The sequence below is a fragment of the Pithys albifrons genome, chromosome 2, assembly GCF_047495875.1.
Source record: "Pithys albifrons albifrons isolate INPA30051 chromosome 2, PitAlb_v1, whole genome shotgun sequence".
NCBI lineage: Eukaryota > Metazoa > Chordata > Aves > Passeriformes > Thamnophilidae > Pithys > Pithys albifrons.
In genome coordinates, this window is record NC_092459.1 from 3221076 (window position 1) to 3236368 (window position 15293).

Here is a 15293-nt window from a genome sequence, read left to right on the forward strand (position 1 = left end):
TTCAGGAAATGTGTTTTTGATCACCTCTATTCCCCAGTCTTATCTTCACATATCTGACCCTCTTCATGAGAAGAATTAGGACACACTTCAAAAAATCAGATTGGTAGAGGTTGGAAAGGACCACTGGAGGTCATCTTGTCCAATATACCCACAGCTCAAGCTGGGACATTTAAGAGTCCAGACAAGCTTTGGAATATCTCCTTGGAGAGACAAAGACTGTACCACCTCCCTGGGCACCCTGTGCCAATGCTCAGTCAGAGTCAAGGCAAAAAAGTGTTTCCTGATGTTCAGAGGGAACCTCCTGTCTTTCAGTTGATGCCCATGACCTCTAGTCCTGGCACTTGACACCCCTGAAAAGAGCCTGAATCAGCCTTATTTGCACGGTGTCTTCAGGTCTTTGCACACACCCTTAAGATCCACCTGAGTGTTCTCTTCTTCAGCTCAACAGGCACAGCTCTCTTGGCCTTTCTTCACAGCAGACACATCCAGTCCCTTCATCTCAGGGGCCTCTTCCCAGTAAGTTCGGGTCTTCCTTGGACTGTGAAGTCCATAACTGGAAACACGTTTTGATCACTGTACTTTTTTCACTGAGAAATATCATCTCCTATTGGTTTAAATTACATTGGCAAGAAAAAGCACTTAGTGGACTTTGTCTCTCACTGCCTAGGCAGCTTCACCACAACTAAAATGCTCAGAAACTGACGAACTATTTTTTATGAGAAGTAAAACTATCAAATTTAACCGGTGCTCCTTCCAATCTGAGGCAAAAGAATGGAGAAAAAAGGGAGCATACAGGCTGTAAACAGCTTGAGGAAACACATCCTTCCCTCACGAAAGCACATTCTAATAATGACAGCTTTGCTTAAGCACCTCCTGAGGCACTACAGGATCCGAAGAAACCATCTTAAAAGACAAAGATGCTTCACTTTGACAGTGTGTTTACCGGTCTCAGCCTGAAGGAAGTTCAAGTTGCAGAACAGAAAAGATGGTTTTACAAAACAGTGACATACGCATAAGAAAAGCACAACAAAAGAGTTACTATCCAGAAAGTTTAAGGGTTATGGGTAGCAATTAACTGCTGAAACACACCCTTAGGAGTTATTAGAGACATGCCCTTTGGCTCACCAACACAATGGCTTTATCAGGAAAGCTAAAAAGAGCAGCACCTCCCATTCAGTCACACCATCAGCCAAAAATAAGTCTCAGTTTGCCCTATCTTGCCCACGTAAGTAGCCCCATCAGTTTTTCCAAGAGATGTGACAAATCCCAGGGTTTAGGAGCAATTTTATTTTTAGCTTCTTTACAGTAAGACTTCCATGACCCACTCGAGTCAGTGCTGTGTGCTCCAAACCCCAAAATAATCTGCCCCTACCATTTACAGCTTTGTGCCAAAACAAATGATCAGAACACAGGGCAGTGAAGGGACAAAGTCGAATGTGACCCCAGATTTGCAACAGATTATCCTGTTAGATAATCAGCTCCACACCTTTTCTGGTTTTTAAAACCTAAAACTCTCCGTATTTTCCAGCACCCTGGAGAGAAGGTACAATTTCATTTTCTGTGGAAAGGGACAGGCTGCCCATGACGGGAGTGAAGATAAGCAAAGCCACCTCCTCTCAGTTGTAGGAATTTGTTATCGCATTGAAGCTGCTAAGCCATCCTGCACAAATCCTTAAATGCCCACATTATCGACCCAGTTATCTGGGGCATTCTCCAGTCTAAGTACAGATTTCTTTCCAAGAACACAGGCCTGGAAAGTAGGGAAATATTTTTTGACCATATGCTCTGTTACTGTAACACAACAGATACATTGTTGGTAGAATTAATCTATATTCTCCCTCTCTGCAGTGTTTAAGGGCAGTGAGTCCAATGCAGCTTCCATGAAGCCCAATGGCAACAAGCACCTTCCTATCCCAGGGCCCAGAACTCTTCAGACTTGCTATGGTGAGAGCTCAGGGTGCCAGCCAGGAGAAAACCCAAGCCTGGCTTGATCCAGTGTCTTTGCCTGCAAAGGACATGGACTTCAGCTGCAGGAATTCCTCATCTGCAGAAAACGATGGTCCAAACTCAGGCTCCCTACAGGTGCCATCATTGCTTTTGACAGGCAGCACAGAATCCTTTCCAAGAGGGATTGTAGACTCACAATACTGGTGAAAGGGTATTTCTAACACAGGAGGACTCTGTAAGAACAGGCAAAGCAAATCTGCTTATCCACAGCACAGGTGTAGGTGCAGCCAAGTGTTCCCTCCAGGGTGCTGCAAGTCTGTACTCAAGCACAAACTGGAACTTCCCCTGTATCTTACACAAAGTAAATGCCTTCAAATTAAAGCAAAAAATATTTAAGCACTTTGCTTTTAAAACCTAACTTTGGTGAGTATATTGCTTAGGTGTTTCTTGTTAGAAGTTTGAACTTTGCAGTTCAGCCTCTTAAACACTTCAGGTAATGTAACTTTAAAATTAACTGAGTAAATTCTTTACATTAATACTGCTGTATGTTAAAGCCACTCAGAACTTTATGTATTTGAATATTATTTATGTACTAAGTTCACACCCTAAATCAAACAAATCATTTACAATGACAGGCTTCTCCAGCTTTCTTTAATGGTTAACTTCTAACTTCCAAACCGATCATATCTTGACTTTCCTCCTAAAAATGCAGGTCAGTAGTAAAAGCCAAAGGTACATAGCAAAAAACTTTACTTTCTGTAGAAGGAATAACACAATGAAGTGACTGTAGATGTAACCATTACTGTAGTAAGTTATTTGAAAAAGTTTAGTGTACCTTTATATATACTTTGGATCAACAGTCAAAGGATTGTTAGCAGCATTTACTATAATTGTGTAAGATTTTAAAGTTTCACTTAGTAACTTGACAATATTTTAAACTGAATTCATATGTGCTCTTATCTTGCAGCAACAGTTATTAATAGAAAGGATTATGGGTATTAATCAACAGGGAACACAAGTACATGTTTTACAGGAATAATAAAACCATAATCAACTCCCCGGGTTGTTGGATTTAATGAGAAATCTGAAGGTAATCCCATCTCCATAAATGTAGACTTACAGGAGTAACTACTTACCTGCAAACAGAGCTGTTCAATCCATGGAATTGACAGATAGTCTACAGACCTGCACGTGGCACAGAATATCCACCTCCACAACCCAGCTGCTATTCTTAAAACACATCCTTAAGTCCTGCAAGTCTTTGGGGATTGCTATCCCACATACTTATATAATCACCCATTCCATTTCCTAACTAAGCCATCAGCTAAATACTAGAATGCAGCTCTCAAAGGGGAAAGCTCTGGAGCCAGTGGGGATAGAATCTCTGCAGGATGAAGAGATATTCTCCAGTTCTAGGCAGGCTTCCGTTTTCTTCCCTTAAAATGGGCTTTCAGACCACTTGAACTTTGGTCAAGCTCATTACCAGATAATTAGAAAATTTTGCAAAATGGAAGGACATAAATGCAAGATGCTTTTTAGCAAAAAGTCTTACATACAACAAAATGGGGCACAGGTTTCCAAAACTACAATTTAGAGTGTAGGATTTTTATATGTATAAATATAAACATTTTGTTTATAGCTGTGCTATGAATCTTTCTTTTAATCTATACTACTCAGACATACAAAAGACATCATTCTGAAGGACAAAGATGCCTAAAAAATTAAACCCAAACAATTCCCTTGTGAAGCCTCAAGAGACACCACTTTTGATACCTTTAACAGGAATCCTGTATCCTCAGAAGTCCTGTTTTATTTATCTTTCATTTGGTAATTTGCCCACTAAAGATCAGTTGTCCATCCTGGCAAGTTCTGGTCCCAGTGAATTTGTAGTTTTATCTGGATATGTCAGGCAGTTCCAGCCAAAACCCACTGTACCTCTGCCAGCTTGTTTCAGAATTGAAAATTCTGAACAGGATACTCAAGTAGCCTCAGAAGTGCCTATAACAATTAGCCCAGACTCATTTAATCAGACAATAAAGCCCCAGGCTATCAGCTTTATACTCCTGAAGTCACAGTCAGGAAGAATTCTAGACTTGGAAACAGACACTGAATGCTTCCTGCAAAAGTTGAATTTTTTTAAATATTATTTTAAGAGCACGTTGTTCTCTACATTCTGTTTTAGATTAATTGCATAGTGAAAATATTTTCATAAAGTTTCTCTTGTGTTTTTTATATGGAAAATCTAAAACTAATGATAGTGGGAACACAGTATTACAGATAACTTAAAATACTTCAGACCTTATCTGTCACTCTACAACTATGTGAAAGGAGGTTGTAATGAGGTGTGTGCTGGTCTCTTTTCTAAATTAGCAATTGATGAAACATGAGGAAATGGTCTCAAGGCATGCCAAGGGAGGTTTAGATTGGATATTAGGAAAAATTTCTTCACTGAAAGGGTCATCAAGCATTGGAATAGGCTGCCCAGGGAAGCAGTTGAGTCACTATCCCTGGGGATATTTAAAAGATGTGTGGATATGGCATCTGGGGACACGCTTTAGTGGTGGACTTGGCAGTGCTGGGGGAATGGTTGGACTCGATGATCTTAGAGGTCTTTTCCAACCTAAACAATTTTCTGATTGTATGATAAATACAGAAAGGCAGCCTCCCATCAGAGTGATGTGTGATCAGCAAGAAGCAGCAACCATCACATGTTTAACTTTGCCATCACTGCAGCTGCAGTTGCTATGAAGACACAAACCTGCATTTCAGTATTCTGGAAATCTGAACAAAAGCAAAACATCTTTGTTGACCTCAGCGGCCAAAAAGGCTTGTAAGCTCTTGAAATAAACATCATGGCAGAGCGTTGTTGTCACCTTAGAAAGAAGTCATATTTGTCATCAAGTTTCTTTGCAGAAGACAGATGAAACTGTTTCACTGACCACAATAAGCAAATATTAAGTTTCTCTTACACAGCAAACATGGAAACTGGCACAGTACCTTACTGTCCTCGTCTTCAAACACGGACTGGTGAACGTTGCAGGCAAAGAGTGAATTGGGGAGATCGTTGAAATCAATTATTTCATGAAAATCTTCCTCTGCAAAACATCTCTTTAAGCTGCTGTCTCCATTTATAGAGTAGAGTAAGAATTGTCCTCCATCCTCCGGGATGCAGCCGTAGTGACCCAGGCCCCGCATTCCAAAGAAGTAGGAGTCTCCCCTCATCCCTGGCAGCATGGAGAAGTGACAAACAGTTACATTTTTAAACATTCCACGTCCACAAGTTCACCCAGAGATTCTTAGTTTGGGGGCTTAGTTTGTGGAAAGTAAATTTCACACTATTTTAAGGCAATTAACTGCCCTCTGACACAGGGCATTAAAGATGAGCCTCACCAAGGCTCAAACGGGCTTGGCTTTAGCTTCATTTATTAGCACAGGAAAGACCTCAATGTATCAGCACAAACTGCTGGACACAACCAGAGGAGAGACATCACCTTGAAAGAAAATACTATGTTGTATTTAGGTTTAAGAGTGCCAAGTTTGTTACTGGGAAGGCAGGCTGGTTATTTAGAGCTTGCAGCCAGCTTTGGAAGTGAATGCACTGGGTAAGAAGAAAATGAAAATAACTTTGAAAATAATACCAGGCATCAAGTACAAGGGGAAAAAAAGACCCTGTTGGAAAGCAGCATGAACACAGAGTCATTGAAAAGCAGTATAACTAAAATACAACACATCTCTACTAAAAAGAATAAAGCCATTTTTTTTCTACAGTTTCAATACAGAATATACCTTGTATTTCCATGCTCATTAGCCCATGCTCATCTTAATCACACCAGGAAACTAAGTTAAGGGAAAAGCAGGCTCAAGATGATTCTAAGCACTTTTAGGAAAGTCCTGCTGACTTTTTGGAGCCTTTACCCCAAATGCATCGGAATAGAAAGGCAGTTTTAAGACACATAGAAATAACAAGCTCATATATGGAAGAACATCCCCCCTGTCAACACAAGAGTAAACTTCATACCAGCCAAGGGGAATAAGTCAAGGTCCAAATAAATATCAGTGTGTTAATTAGCATAAAATCAGGTATTTAGCAGTCCTTAGTACCAGTGTATTAGACACCAAATTACACTCTCGAGTTCCATTAAGCTGACTAGGAGCTTACTGGATAATAATTAATTCCCTTATATTTGTTCCTTTCAATGACAATATGCAATCATTAGCTGCTTTTTTTTTCTTCATAACACAAGGAGTTAGAGAGTTACATAAAGGCACAGTGCTCATCTGTTTCAGATTTGCCCTTGCTCTCCTGCATGCTTGCTATTCTCTATAAATAGCTGTAAATATTAACTCAAATACACTATATAGAACTAGTGTCCAAAATTAAACCCTATGAGCTTATTACACTTAATCTCAGTAAAGCTAAATTATGGAGCTAATTTGCTATGCCTGTGTCTTTCATATAACCCCTGCTCTGCTGCTGCTCTGAAATTAGATTTGGCTGATGACAGAGCACATCGTTCCATAACATAACGTTATGGAAATATGAGTAATTCTTATTGCTGGAGTCTCAGGGCTAATGACAGGAGTTCTCAAGAAAACAAGCTGAAGTCACGCTCAAAAGTTATCAGTTTGGAGCACTGAGTCTACACTTGCCACACTCCCAAAACAGAGATTTATTAACCAGTGCTAGTCAGAACCACTAAGGTTGGAAGGGGGATGCAGAGGTTACCTAGCTCAAGTCACAAGGACACACCAGGCTAATTCAAGATCATCCAGAGGTCCATGTTGAACAGCCACACCACTCACAGTGCATACAGGGATGTGCAGAGAGCTGGTAGGTCACAGGATTTTCACTGTTCTCCTTCTCCAGGTAGTAAAGTGTGTTATACAGGTAAAAACAGAGTCGTTTCCTCGTCCTGTACTATATGCATGTAATTGATGAAGAAGGGGGTTAAACCAAACAAGGATGCAGTGCTGTGAGGAAGGAAGTGCAGCAGGAGAGGCTCAGGACAGCTGTCTCTTTTACTGTGTTAACCTGAGGACAGGTTTTTTGGTTATCAAATACATACTTTTTTTTTCCCCACCAGCTCAGTCCAATATTAGCGCAACTATCTCCAATTAATCTCAGTTTAGGAAGTTAATTCTAACTGAAAAAAAGACAAGCCCAAAGAAATTACAGAGGAGGTGGCTCAGGATGACAGTAAGATTGCCCCTGGTATTTGAACCAACTCACTTAAGCCTAGTACTACTGTACATATCAGGATAAACATATCCAGGGAAGTACTACCAAGAAATCCTCATAGCAGCCAGAAATTTCACTTCAGAATGTAATACTTTTTCTAGCAAAAAGCAGTAATAGATCATCTCCTCCAAGAACAATCATCTCTAAGTGTGTTTGTCATCAAGTCTAGCCTGTGTCATTAGGGTTATGAAAATAAACCTCAAGCCCAGTGTGTTAGAAAACATAATTTACATGGCAGAGCAGGCTTCTGTCAGTCTGTATGAAGCATTTCATTCACAGCAGGCAAACCACTTGCAGTCAGGGACTATTTTACAGTCACAGAAGCTGACAGTCAAAACTTGCAGGAATTTGGATTATGAATGTTAAAGGTAACTTCATGGAAGCTAACAAGTTTCATACCTCCCTTCCCAATGCATAACAAAGCTATCAGGGTGTGCAGGGAAGTGGAGAATCTCAGTCTACTGACAGAAGTCAGAAAAGTCTATAGCTTTCCTCACTAAATAGTTGTTTATTTTTCCCTCCTGAAAGAGTTGTATTTTTCCTCTCCTGGTAGGTACTAGATAGGAAAGGTTTTAAGTTAGGAATTCAGCAAACAGAACTGGATTTTAAGTTACAACCATGAAGCTCAGGTTTTAAACCAGTAACAAAATGAACACACACTAGAGCAGCCGAGATAAGAAGTTAGTTAATACTTACATCATGTCAGTAGTTCTGTTCTGCTAGAACTCTTGAACGAGAAAAGCTTGTTTCTTTTTTCAGCCAATTATTGAGACAGATTTGCCCAGTGGGTCTTTGGTATTGGCCAAGTCTTTTTAAGAAAGTCACTGTCATACATGCCTTTTGACCAGCTCTTTTTCAAGACTTGTAGGTAGCTGTGTATACCTGCACAAGCCTTTTCTACACTTCAGATATACCCAGAATTCTGAGCAGTGTTCCCTCCACTGGCAAGTCAACTTACATACCCTCATTATTGTATCCTCTGCCCAGCTTTTGATGGGACCTGCACAGTTAAGAACTTCTGTATGGAATAACAACTGTTTTATAAAACTTTGCTGTACAAACCCATGTTCTGCACAACATTAAGCACAGCACCACAGTTAAAACAGAAATCTCACTAATAAAATACATTTATGCTCCCCAAGAGAAGTAAACTGCCTAAGAGACTGAGCTCAGTGATAATCAGAGGGGACAAACATACTTGAATCAACAACATTTGTTAGCACACTTCAAGCCCTTGGGCTGGAAGTACAGACTCTGACTGGACAAACTAGCACTTCTGCCAAAAGATGCAACATCATCTGTCACACACTTTGAGCAGCTCATTTCCAACACCAGTCACTTCCCTACACAGGGAAAGGCCCAATGCTGCCTTTTCTAGTGGAGAAAGCATCTCCTGCTCAGATTCATGGCACAACCACTGATTCCAGTAAAAGAAAAGGTCTAGGGAAAAAACATTTGGGTTTAACTCCACTAGGTAGGTCTATCTGGTAGATAACTGACCAGATTCACTTCATGGCTGCATAATTATTTGTAGCAACCAGAAAAAAAACACGACCAAGTTTGGGAATGGGCAGGCAACAGTCAAGGTCAGGACTGCACTTTTCAGCAACAAACCTACTTAAAGCATTCATAAAATTATAATCAGAGTTTTCACAGCTCTGCATGAACTTCATAAATCACCGTATCACAAGTTATCCTCAGCTAGTCAGGAGTTGGAAATCTTTAATTTTTCCACATTATGAATAATGTTACTCACACAAAAATCATAACTATGTATCCTTTTTATGTCTGTTAAACACCTTAAGGTTCAGGTGTTTTGTTGTGAGTAGTGTTCTGTGCCTTCTTTGAAGTTGCTTAGCCACTTCAGGCAATCCTCTGGCAAAAAATATTTTTTTTCTATTATTCTCCTAATGTAGAACAAAAGAATTTACATTTCAAATCCCATAAAACAATTAATTCTAAATCATGTATAATCCATGAAATGCATTTCCATATAAAATAAGCCCAATTAAAAGTAATCCTTTATGTAACTGTAATACAATCACTGAATCACAATTCTGTTTATCTTAAAGCTCCTTTCCACAGCTCCTGACAAAGTAAGTTCACTTCCCCCACTCAGGGTTCCTTTTATATTATTATAAAAAAAAAAGAAAAAAAGACATCTTCATAAGAGCAAACCATACTTATTTTACTTTTTAAATTCAGTGAGTTCAAACTGAGCTGTGCATTTGTTTCTCCCTTCTCAAATCAGGAAATTTTTAAATACTTGATACCAGAAGTTGTCATACAAAATTTCAAAAAGAAGTGGCAACGCCATAAAAAAATAATGCAGTAACAACAAGGTATTGTCCAGCACCAATATTGATGCTAAATTATTCAAGATCTGAACTGGGACCACACCAGCAAACTCTGTAGCAGGACTGTTCCCTTGAGAAGTCTGAGATACTGAGGCATAATCAAACCTGAGCTCAAGTTCATGTAACCTTCAGCTAATACTGATCACTTGCCACATCCATTTATTCCCATTATTTAAAGTTCATCCAAATGTTATCTGTGTTATTTCTGAATTTGGTGTAAAGTTTTGACCCTGAAGTTTCAAGTCAGATAATACATCCCAGAGAACAGAATCCCAAGAGTGCAGCATTATTAACCCTTGGAAAACCACAGCAGCCACTTCTCTTCCAGACCCTATACATCACTTTACACTGATGAAAGTTATTTCAAATTTCTCCTCCTGTGGTGCAGGTGTGCAAGGGTGTCCTAGTTCAGCAGGAGGGACCAGTTAACACTGTGTGAGGGGTGATCAAAGCTGTGTATTCTACCCCCTCTATTCATTCCCCAAGGACAATGGGCCATTAGCAGCAGCTGCCCAGGGAGTCATTAGCACCTTCACACCCAGCCTGAGGGGGCGGAGCTGCCAATGGGCCATCAACAGTTCAATACCCCCTGGCTCCCAGAGTTAATCCCCCATTGTGTGAGTCCCCGTCAGGGGGAGGGACTGGGTGCTCCCTGAGGGTACATAAGTGGTGGGTCAGAAGACCTCAGAAACTTCTCATGGGATCCAGAGGAGCAGCAGGACCTTGACAGGAGGAGATCACTGCTCTCACCCAGACCACAGCCCTCGCCTGCACCAACAGGGTTTTCATTTCCTTTTGCTCTGGACTTGGGGGAGCCACAGGGGTCTCAGCACAAGGGCAAACAAACCCCCCCTGGGTTTGTGCCCCAGGACACTGGGTTATACTGCTGGGGTTTTGTGAGTTGAAAGCAGTTTCCCTTTTGTGTCAGTGTATCTATTGTAATATTATTATTAAATTTTAGGTCTAACTTATAATCTCTCTCGTGGTGGGTTCATTTCCTCTGCTGGTTTGCCTTTAAACCAGCACAAAGGGTTTCTAGTTTGGAATAGCTCAAAGCCCCTTTCCCACTTGAACAAATCAGGCTATGTCAGTTCAGCACTGGAGATACTGTGATCAAATGATCTGTAGAGATTCCAAGTGGGAGCTCTGTCTTCATTCTGTTACCTCACTATTTTTAGACACAGCACACCTCTAATTAAAATTGTCAGAGAGCAGCAGAAAATTATATTCATTGGCAAACAGCAATAGCTCCCTAAAGTTTCTATTTGAAAAATTGCACTTATTTAGTGTAAAATTGAAAGGGTAAAGATGTACATCTTCCCATGAAGTTAGATCCCCACAGAGCCAAAAACCTCAGCAGAAAAATGGTCTTCATTCAACAAAATGAGTACATGAAGTGTTAGAATGGACCAATGCCTTATATACAACCAAGAATGTATAGATTTGCCCATTGTTTTTATGGAAACTAATAAGACATTTCCTTGGTGAACATTTTCCTGTCTTCAGAGTTTTTAGAAAGAGTCCCTGAGGGACACCAAGAAACAGGCACATATCTCTTGAAATCACTAGGAAACTTCACTTTTTTTTATTAAACAGTGCTTGCCATGACAAACAACATGACTAAAAATAGAATAAAGCAAACAAAATGTTACAAATAGAAGCTTTAAATATAATCACTATAAACTAGAAGTATTATTGAGTCCTGAGTGCAAACCTAGAAACTGTAATCTGCAGGAATTAAGAAAATTTGGGGAAAGAAAAACAAAGCAAGGAAAGTTGCAGTTGCTTTTCTAGAAGAGTCCAGGAAAAGTGTAGGGATTCCATCTTGGCTCCTACTGAATTAAAAACACCCCTAAAAAAGCAAGATTACCATAATTCAAGGAGTCAGCAGGAAGTGGGAGGAAATCAAACCCATGGGTAAGATTTTACTGAAACAATCAGGTTTTACTTAAAATATTCACTGACTTCAAGTAGCAAAGTCACCAATTTCAGTAGTGTCAGCCTAGGGATGCAACTTATACTGAAGTCAACTGAACCCATACTGAAGACTTTGTAAGAAGGAACAGGGAAGGTCACACAGAACTTACTGAAATTCCATTCCACTCTGCACAATGAACAATGGAGATGAGCATTATTTTTAATGGTGCTAATTCGTCACTGTGGAAAGCTCCCATAGACTTAAATGGAGGCTTTTTACTTAATTAGAAAGAGCAGAACAGGACCTCACGTGACAGGATTAATGAGCCTCTGCAGTCTCAAAAGCAACACAGACTATAGTCATCCCCTCCCCTTCTCTCCCTCTGCCTTCATCCCTGGTCTCCCACCTCAGCAATGACTGTCTCCTTTACAGGAAACAAAATCACCACTGCAGGTGTTCCCTCACATTTGAGCTCCAGATTGGCTGGCATCACACAAAAACAGTGTCAATCTCACTTTTCCTCTTACAAAACATCCACTCTTCCTCTAACACTTTTCATCTTCCTCTCAGATATGAGGAAGAGGATTTTAATTTTTTTTCTAAATGCTAACTGGTGCAAATCCCAAATGTTCTAATCCTTTCCATTGACATTCTGGCCGTATTAAATTTAGCTGAGACTTTGTAACTATTTTTGGAAGCTTTTAACATCCAAAGGGACTATTCTGTTTTATTCCTCTAAAGCAGGACTGGCCAGCTCAAGCAGCCCAAGATGGGCACATTGCGCTGAAGGTTCAGCTGTGCCTCCCACGCCAGGGATGTATCCTGTGACCAGCAAAGGGACTGAATTGGCATTGACTTGTTGAGCACCTGCATCTCCAGGTGAACCCAACTAAGCCAAGAAACCCGTCCCATTCCACAATAGGAAAGGTGATGCTTTGGAGCAACTAATGCAAGGTGTGAAGATTTCATGTGCTGTTCTTATGGTCAAGAAGCTGAGCTCTGATCAATCAGGCACCACAGTTACCATGGCAACATTAAAGGTATTCAAAGAACAAAAAAGAAACCCTCCCTAAACACAAAGAAACCAGAACAAGCTTCCTGATTACCTTCACATGGCCTCTATGCTAATCTATTTAAAGCAAGCCCGTTTTATAAGGGGCACACGGCATCAGAGCGTCACTGGCCTTGAGCCAGAGCTGTCACCTCACACAGGGGTCAGTGGAGCACTCTCTTAACAGCCCTCCAGCTTGTAACCTGAAAGACATAACTGTACCCCAATTCTTACCAATAACTACTTTCTCTTTCCCTGTTGGAAGCAAAGAAAGAAAGAATCCATCTATGCCAGAACTACCTGCAACAGGAGCCATTCACAGTGCTTAACTCCTGGAAGGTACTCAAGGCACTGTGATGACTGGGATTAAAATTTCAAAGTTTCCTCTAAAAGGGTTTCCTGCTGGCACACACGAATAATTTATGACTTAAAAAACCATTAAGGACATGAATGCAATGACAAACATTTTCAACACAAACAATGACAAACCAAGCCACTGAATCTGAGTATACACTACAATATTTGAAAAGAGGATAGAAACTAGATCACAAAGCTGACAACTTCTCAGAAGTTTAAGGAGAATGGAGCAGTTCCTGCTGTTAAAGGCACCAGTTACCAGTAAACAGAGCTGATCATCTACAGAAAATCTTCTGCCCTTGCTTACTGTTACGTTTGATTTTTTTGTTATTGTTTTATATTCTTATACTATTCAGACTTCCATCTGTTCAGGAACTATATGCAACCATAAAATTTAGTTTTAAATGCAGCAGTTTCTTTACAGTAATTATGTATTTTCAAAGAAAAAGAGTTCTCATTTTCTACAGAGGAGACATTCTAACTAGCTAAACAAAGAGCAAACCATTTGTAAGGGCAACACTTGAAAGCCTAAGACAAAAGCTGATGTAAAGCACAAACCCTGAGTAAAATACAAGTCTCGTTTGTATGATTTCTTTCAGCAGTATAAACCTATCATACATTTTCTTTTTAAGAAATTTCATTAAACTCCAAAGTCAAGCAGTAAAGGACTGCAGTATTCTAAAGAGATGCAAAATAATCTAGGAGAGGTGAAGAAAACAAACAAACCAGTAACTTTGGAGAGCTACCTGTTATATAAGCATCAAATGACATTGGTGTGGGATCACTGAATCGCAGAATGGTTTGGGTTGGAAGGGACCTTAAAGATCATCCAGTTCCAACTCCCCTGTCATGGGCAAGGAACACCTTCCACTTCAACAGGTTGTTCGGAGCACCCATCCAACTGGCCGTCAGGACTTCCAGGGATGGGGCATCTACAGCTTCTCTGGGCAACCTGTGCCAGTGTCTCACCACTCTCACAGCAAAGAGTTTCTTCCTAATACCCAATCTAAACCAACCCTCTTTCACTTGAAAGCCATTCCCCTCGGATGCCGCAGACAAGTTTAACGCAGCCCGCCAAGAGCCTCCCGCAGGGATTCGGGCTCCCAGCGCTCCCCAGCCCGAAGCCCCCGAGTTCCCGGTCCGGGTCTGCACCGCTGCAAAGCCCCTTCCCACGGCTCCTCTGCATCCCAGCGGGGCACACACCGGCACCGACCCCCGCGGGAAGCCGCGCGCTCGCCGCGCATCGCCCCGGGGATGTGGCAGGAGCCGCGGGGCGAGCGCGGCCGCGGGGCGGTTGCATAACGCAGGTCGGTGGGGAGCGCTGCGGCCCCGCCGGGGAAGGAGCCCCCGGGGCGGCGACCCTGCCCTTACCTGCGGCTCGCAAGCGCTGTCCCTGTCGCTGTCACTGTCGCTGTCACTGCCCGAGCACCCGCGCCCGCCGCGCCGCCAGCGCCTGCTCGCCCGCCCGGGCGCAGCTGGAGGACCAGGCGGACCAATCAGCAACGCCCCCCGCGCGAACGGGCAGCAGGAGTCGCCAATGGGAATGCGAGGAGCGTGCTGGCCCCGCCTCCTTCGTGACCTAGCCACGCCCCTCAGGTCCCGCGGCACCGCGCGGGGTCCGGGTGAGAGGAGGGGGACGTGAGAGGTCAGCGGAGACAGGGATGTGGGGGGACAGGGATGTGGGGGGACAGGGATGTGGGGGGACAGGGATGTGGGGGGACAGGACAGAGGGGACAGGGATGTGGGGGGACAGGGATGTGAGGGACAGGGATGTGGGGGGACAGGACAGAGGGGACAGCGGAGACAGGGATGTGGGGGGACAGGGATGTGGGGGGACAGGACAGAGGGGACAGGGATGTGAGGGGACAGGGATGTGAGGGGACAGGGATGTGGGGGGACAGGACAGAGGGGACAGGGATGTGGGGGGACAGGACAGAGGGGACAGCGGAGACAGGGATGTGGGGGGACAGGGATGTGAGGGGACAGGGATGTGAGGGGACAGGGATGTGGGGGGACAGGGGATGTGGGGGGACAGGGATGTGAGGGGACAGGGATGTGGGGGGACAGGGATGTGAGGGGACAGGGATGTGAGGGGACAGGGATGTGAGGGGACAGGGATGTGGGGGGACAGGGGAGAGGGGACAGGTGACCCGGGACAGAGGGGAGCAGGAACAGGGGATGTGCAGGGACAGGAGGTGTGCAGGGACAGGGGAGAGGTGAGAGGGCACAGGGGCTGTGCAGGGACAGGGGAGAGGGGGCAGAGGAGCCAGGGCAGGGGCTGTGCAGGGTCAGGTGAACCGGGACACGGGATAGATGAGAAACGCTGGGTACAGGTGAGCAGGACAAGGGACAGATGAGGCAGAACAGAGGCTGTGTAGGGACATATGGGCAGGGACAAGGGATGTGTGGGGACAAGGGCTGTAC

The 15293-nt window shown here is 42.9% G+C and overlaps 1 protein-coding gene across 2 annotated transcripts in view; it reads right to left on the reverse strand.

The window, feature by feature from the left end:
• Positions 1-14301, reverse strand: part of RCAN2 (regulator of calcineurin 2) — a 92193-nt gene extending 77892 nt beyond the window's left edge. The window contains exons 1-2 of one of the 2 annotated variants that reach the window (XM_071548219.1): positions 14241-14301; positions 4945-5171 (exon numbers count right to left, since the gene is read on the reverse strand). In XM_071548219.1, coding sequence (XP_071404320.1) covers positions 4945-5169 — 225 coding nt within the window. In that variant the 5' untranslated portion in view covers positions 5170-5171; positions 14241-14301. Of the gene's footprint in view, positions 1-4944; positions 5182-14240 lie in introns of those variants that run through there. The other variant, XM_071548218.1, reaches the window with a different exon arrangement.
• Positions 14302-15293: the final 992 nt, after the last annotated feature.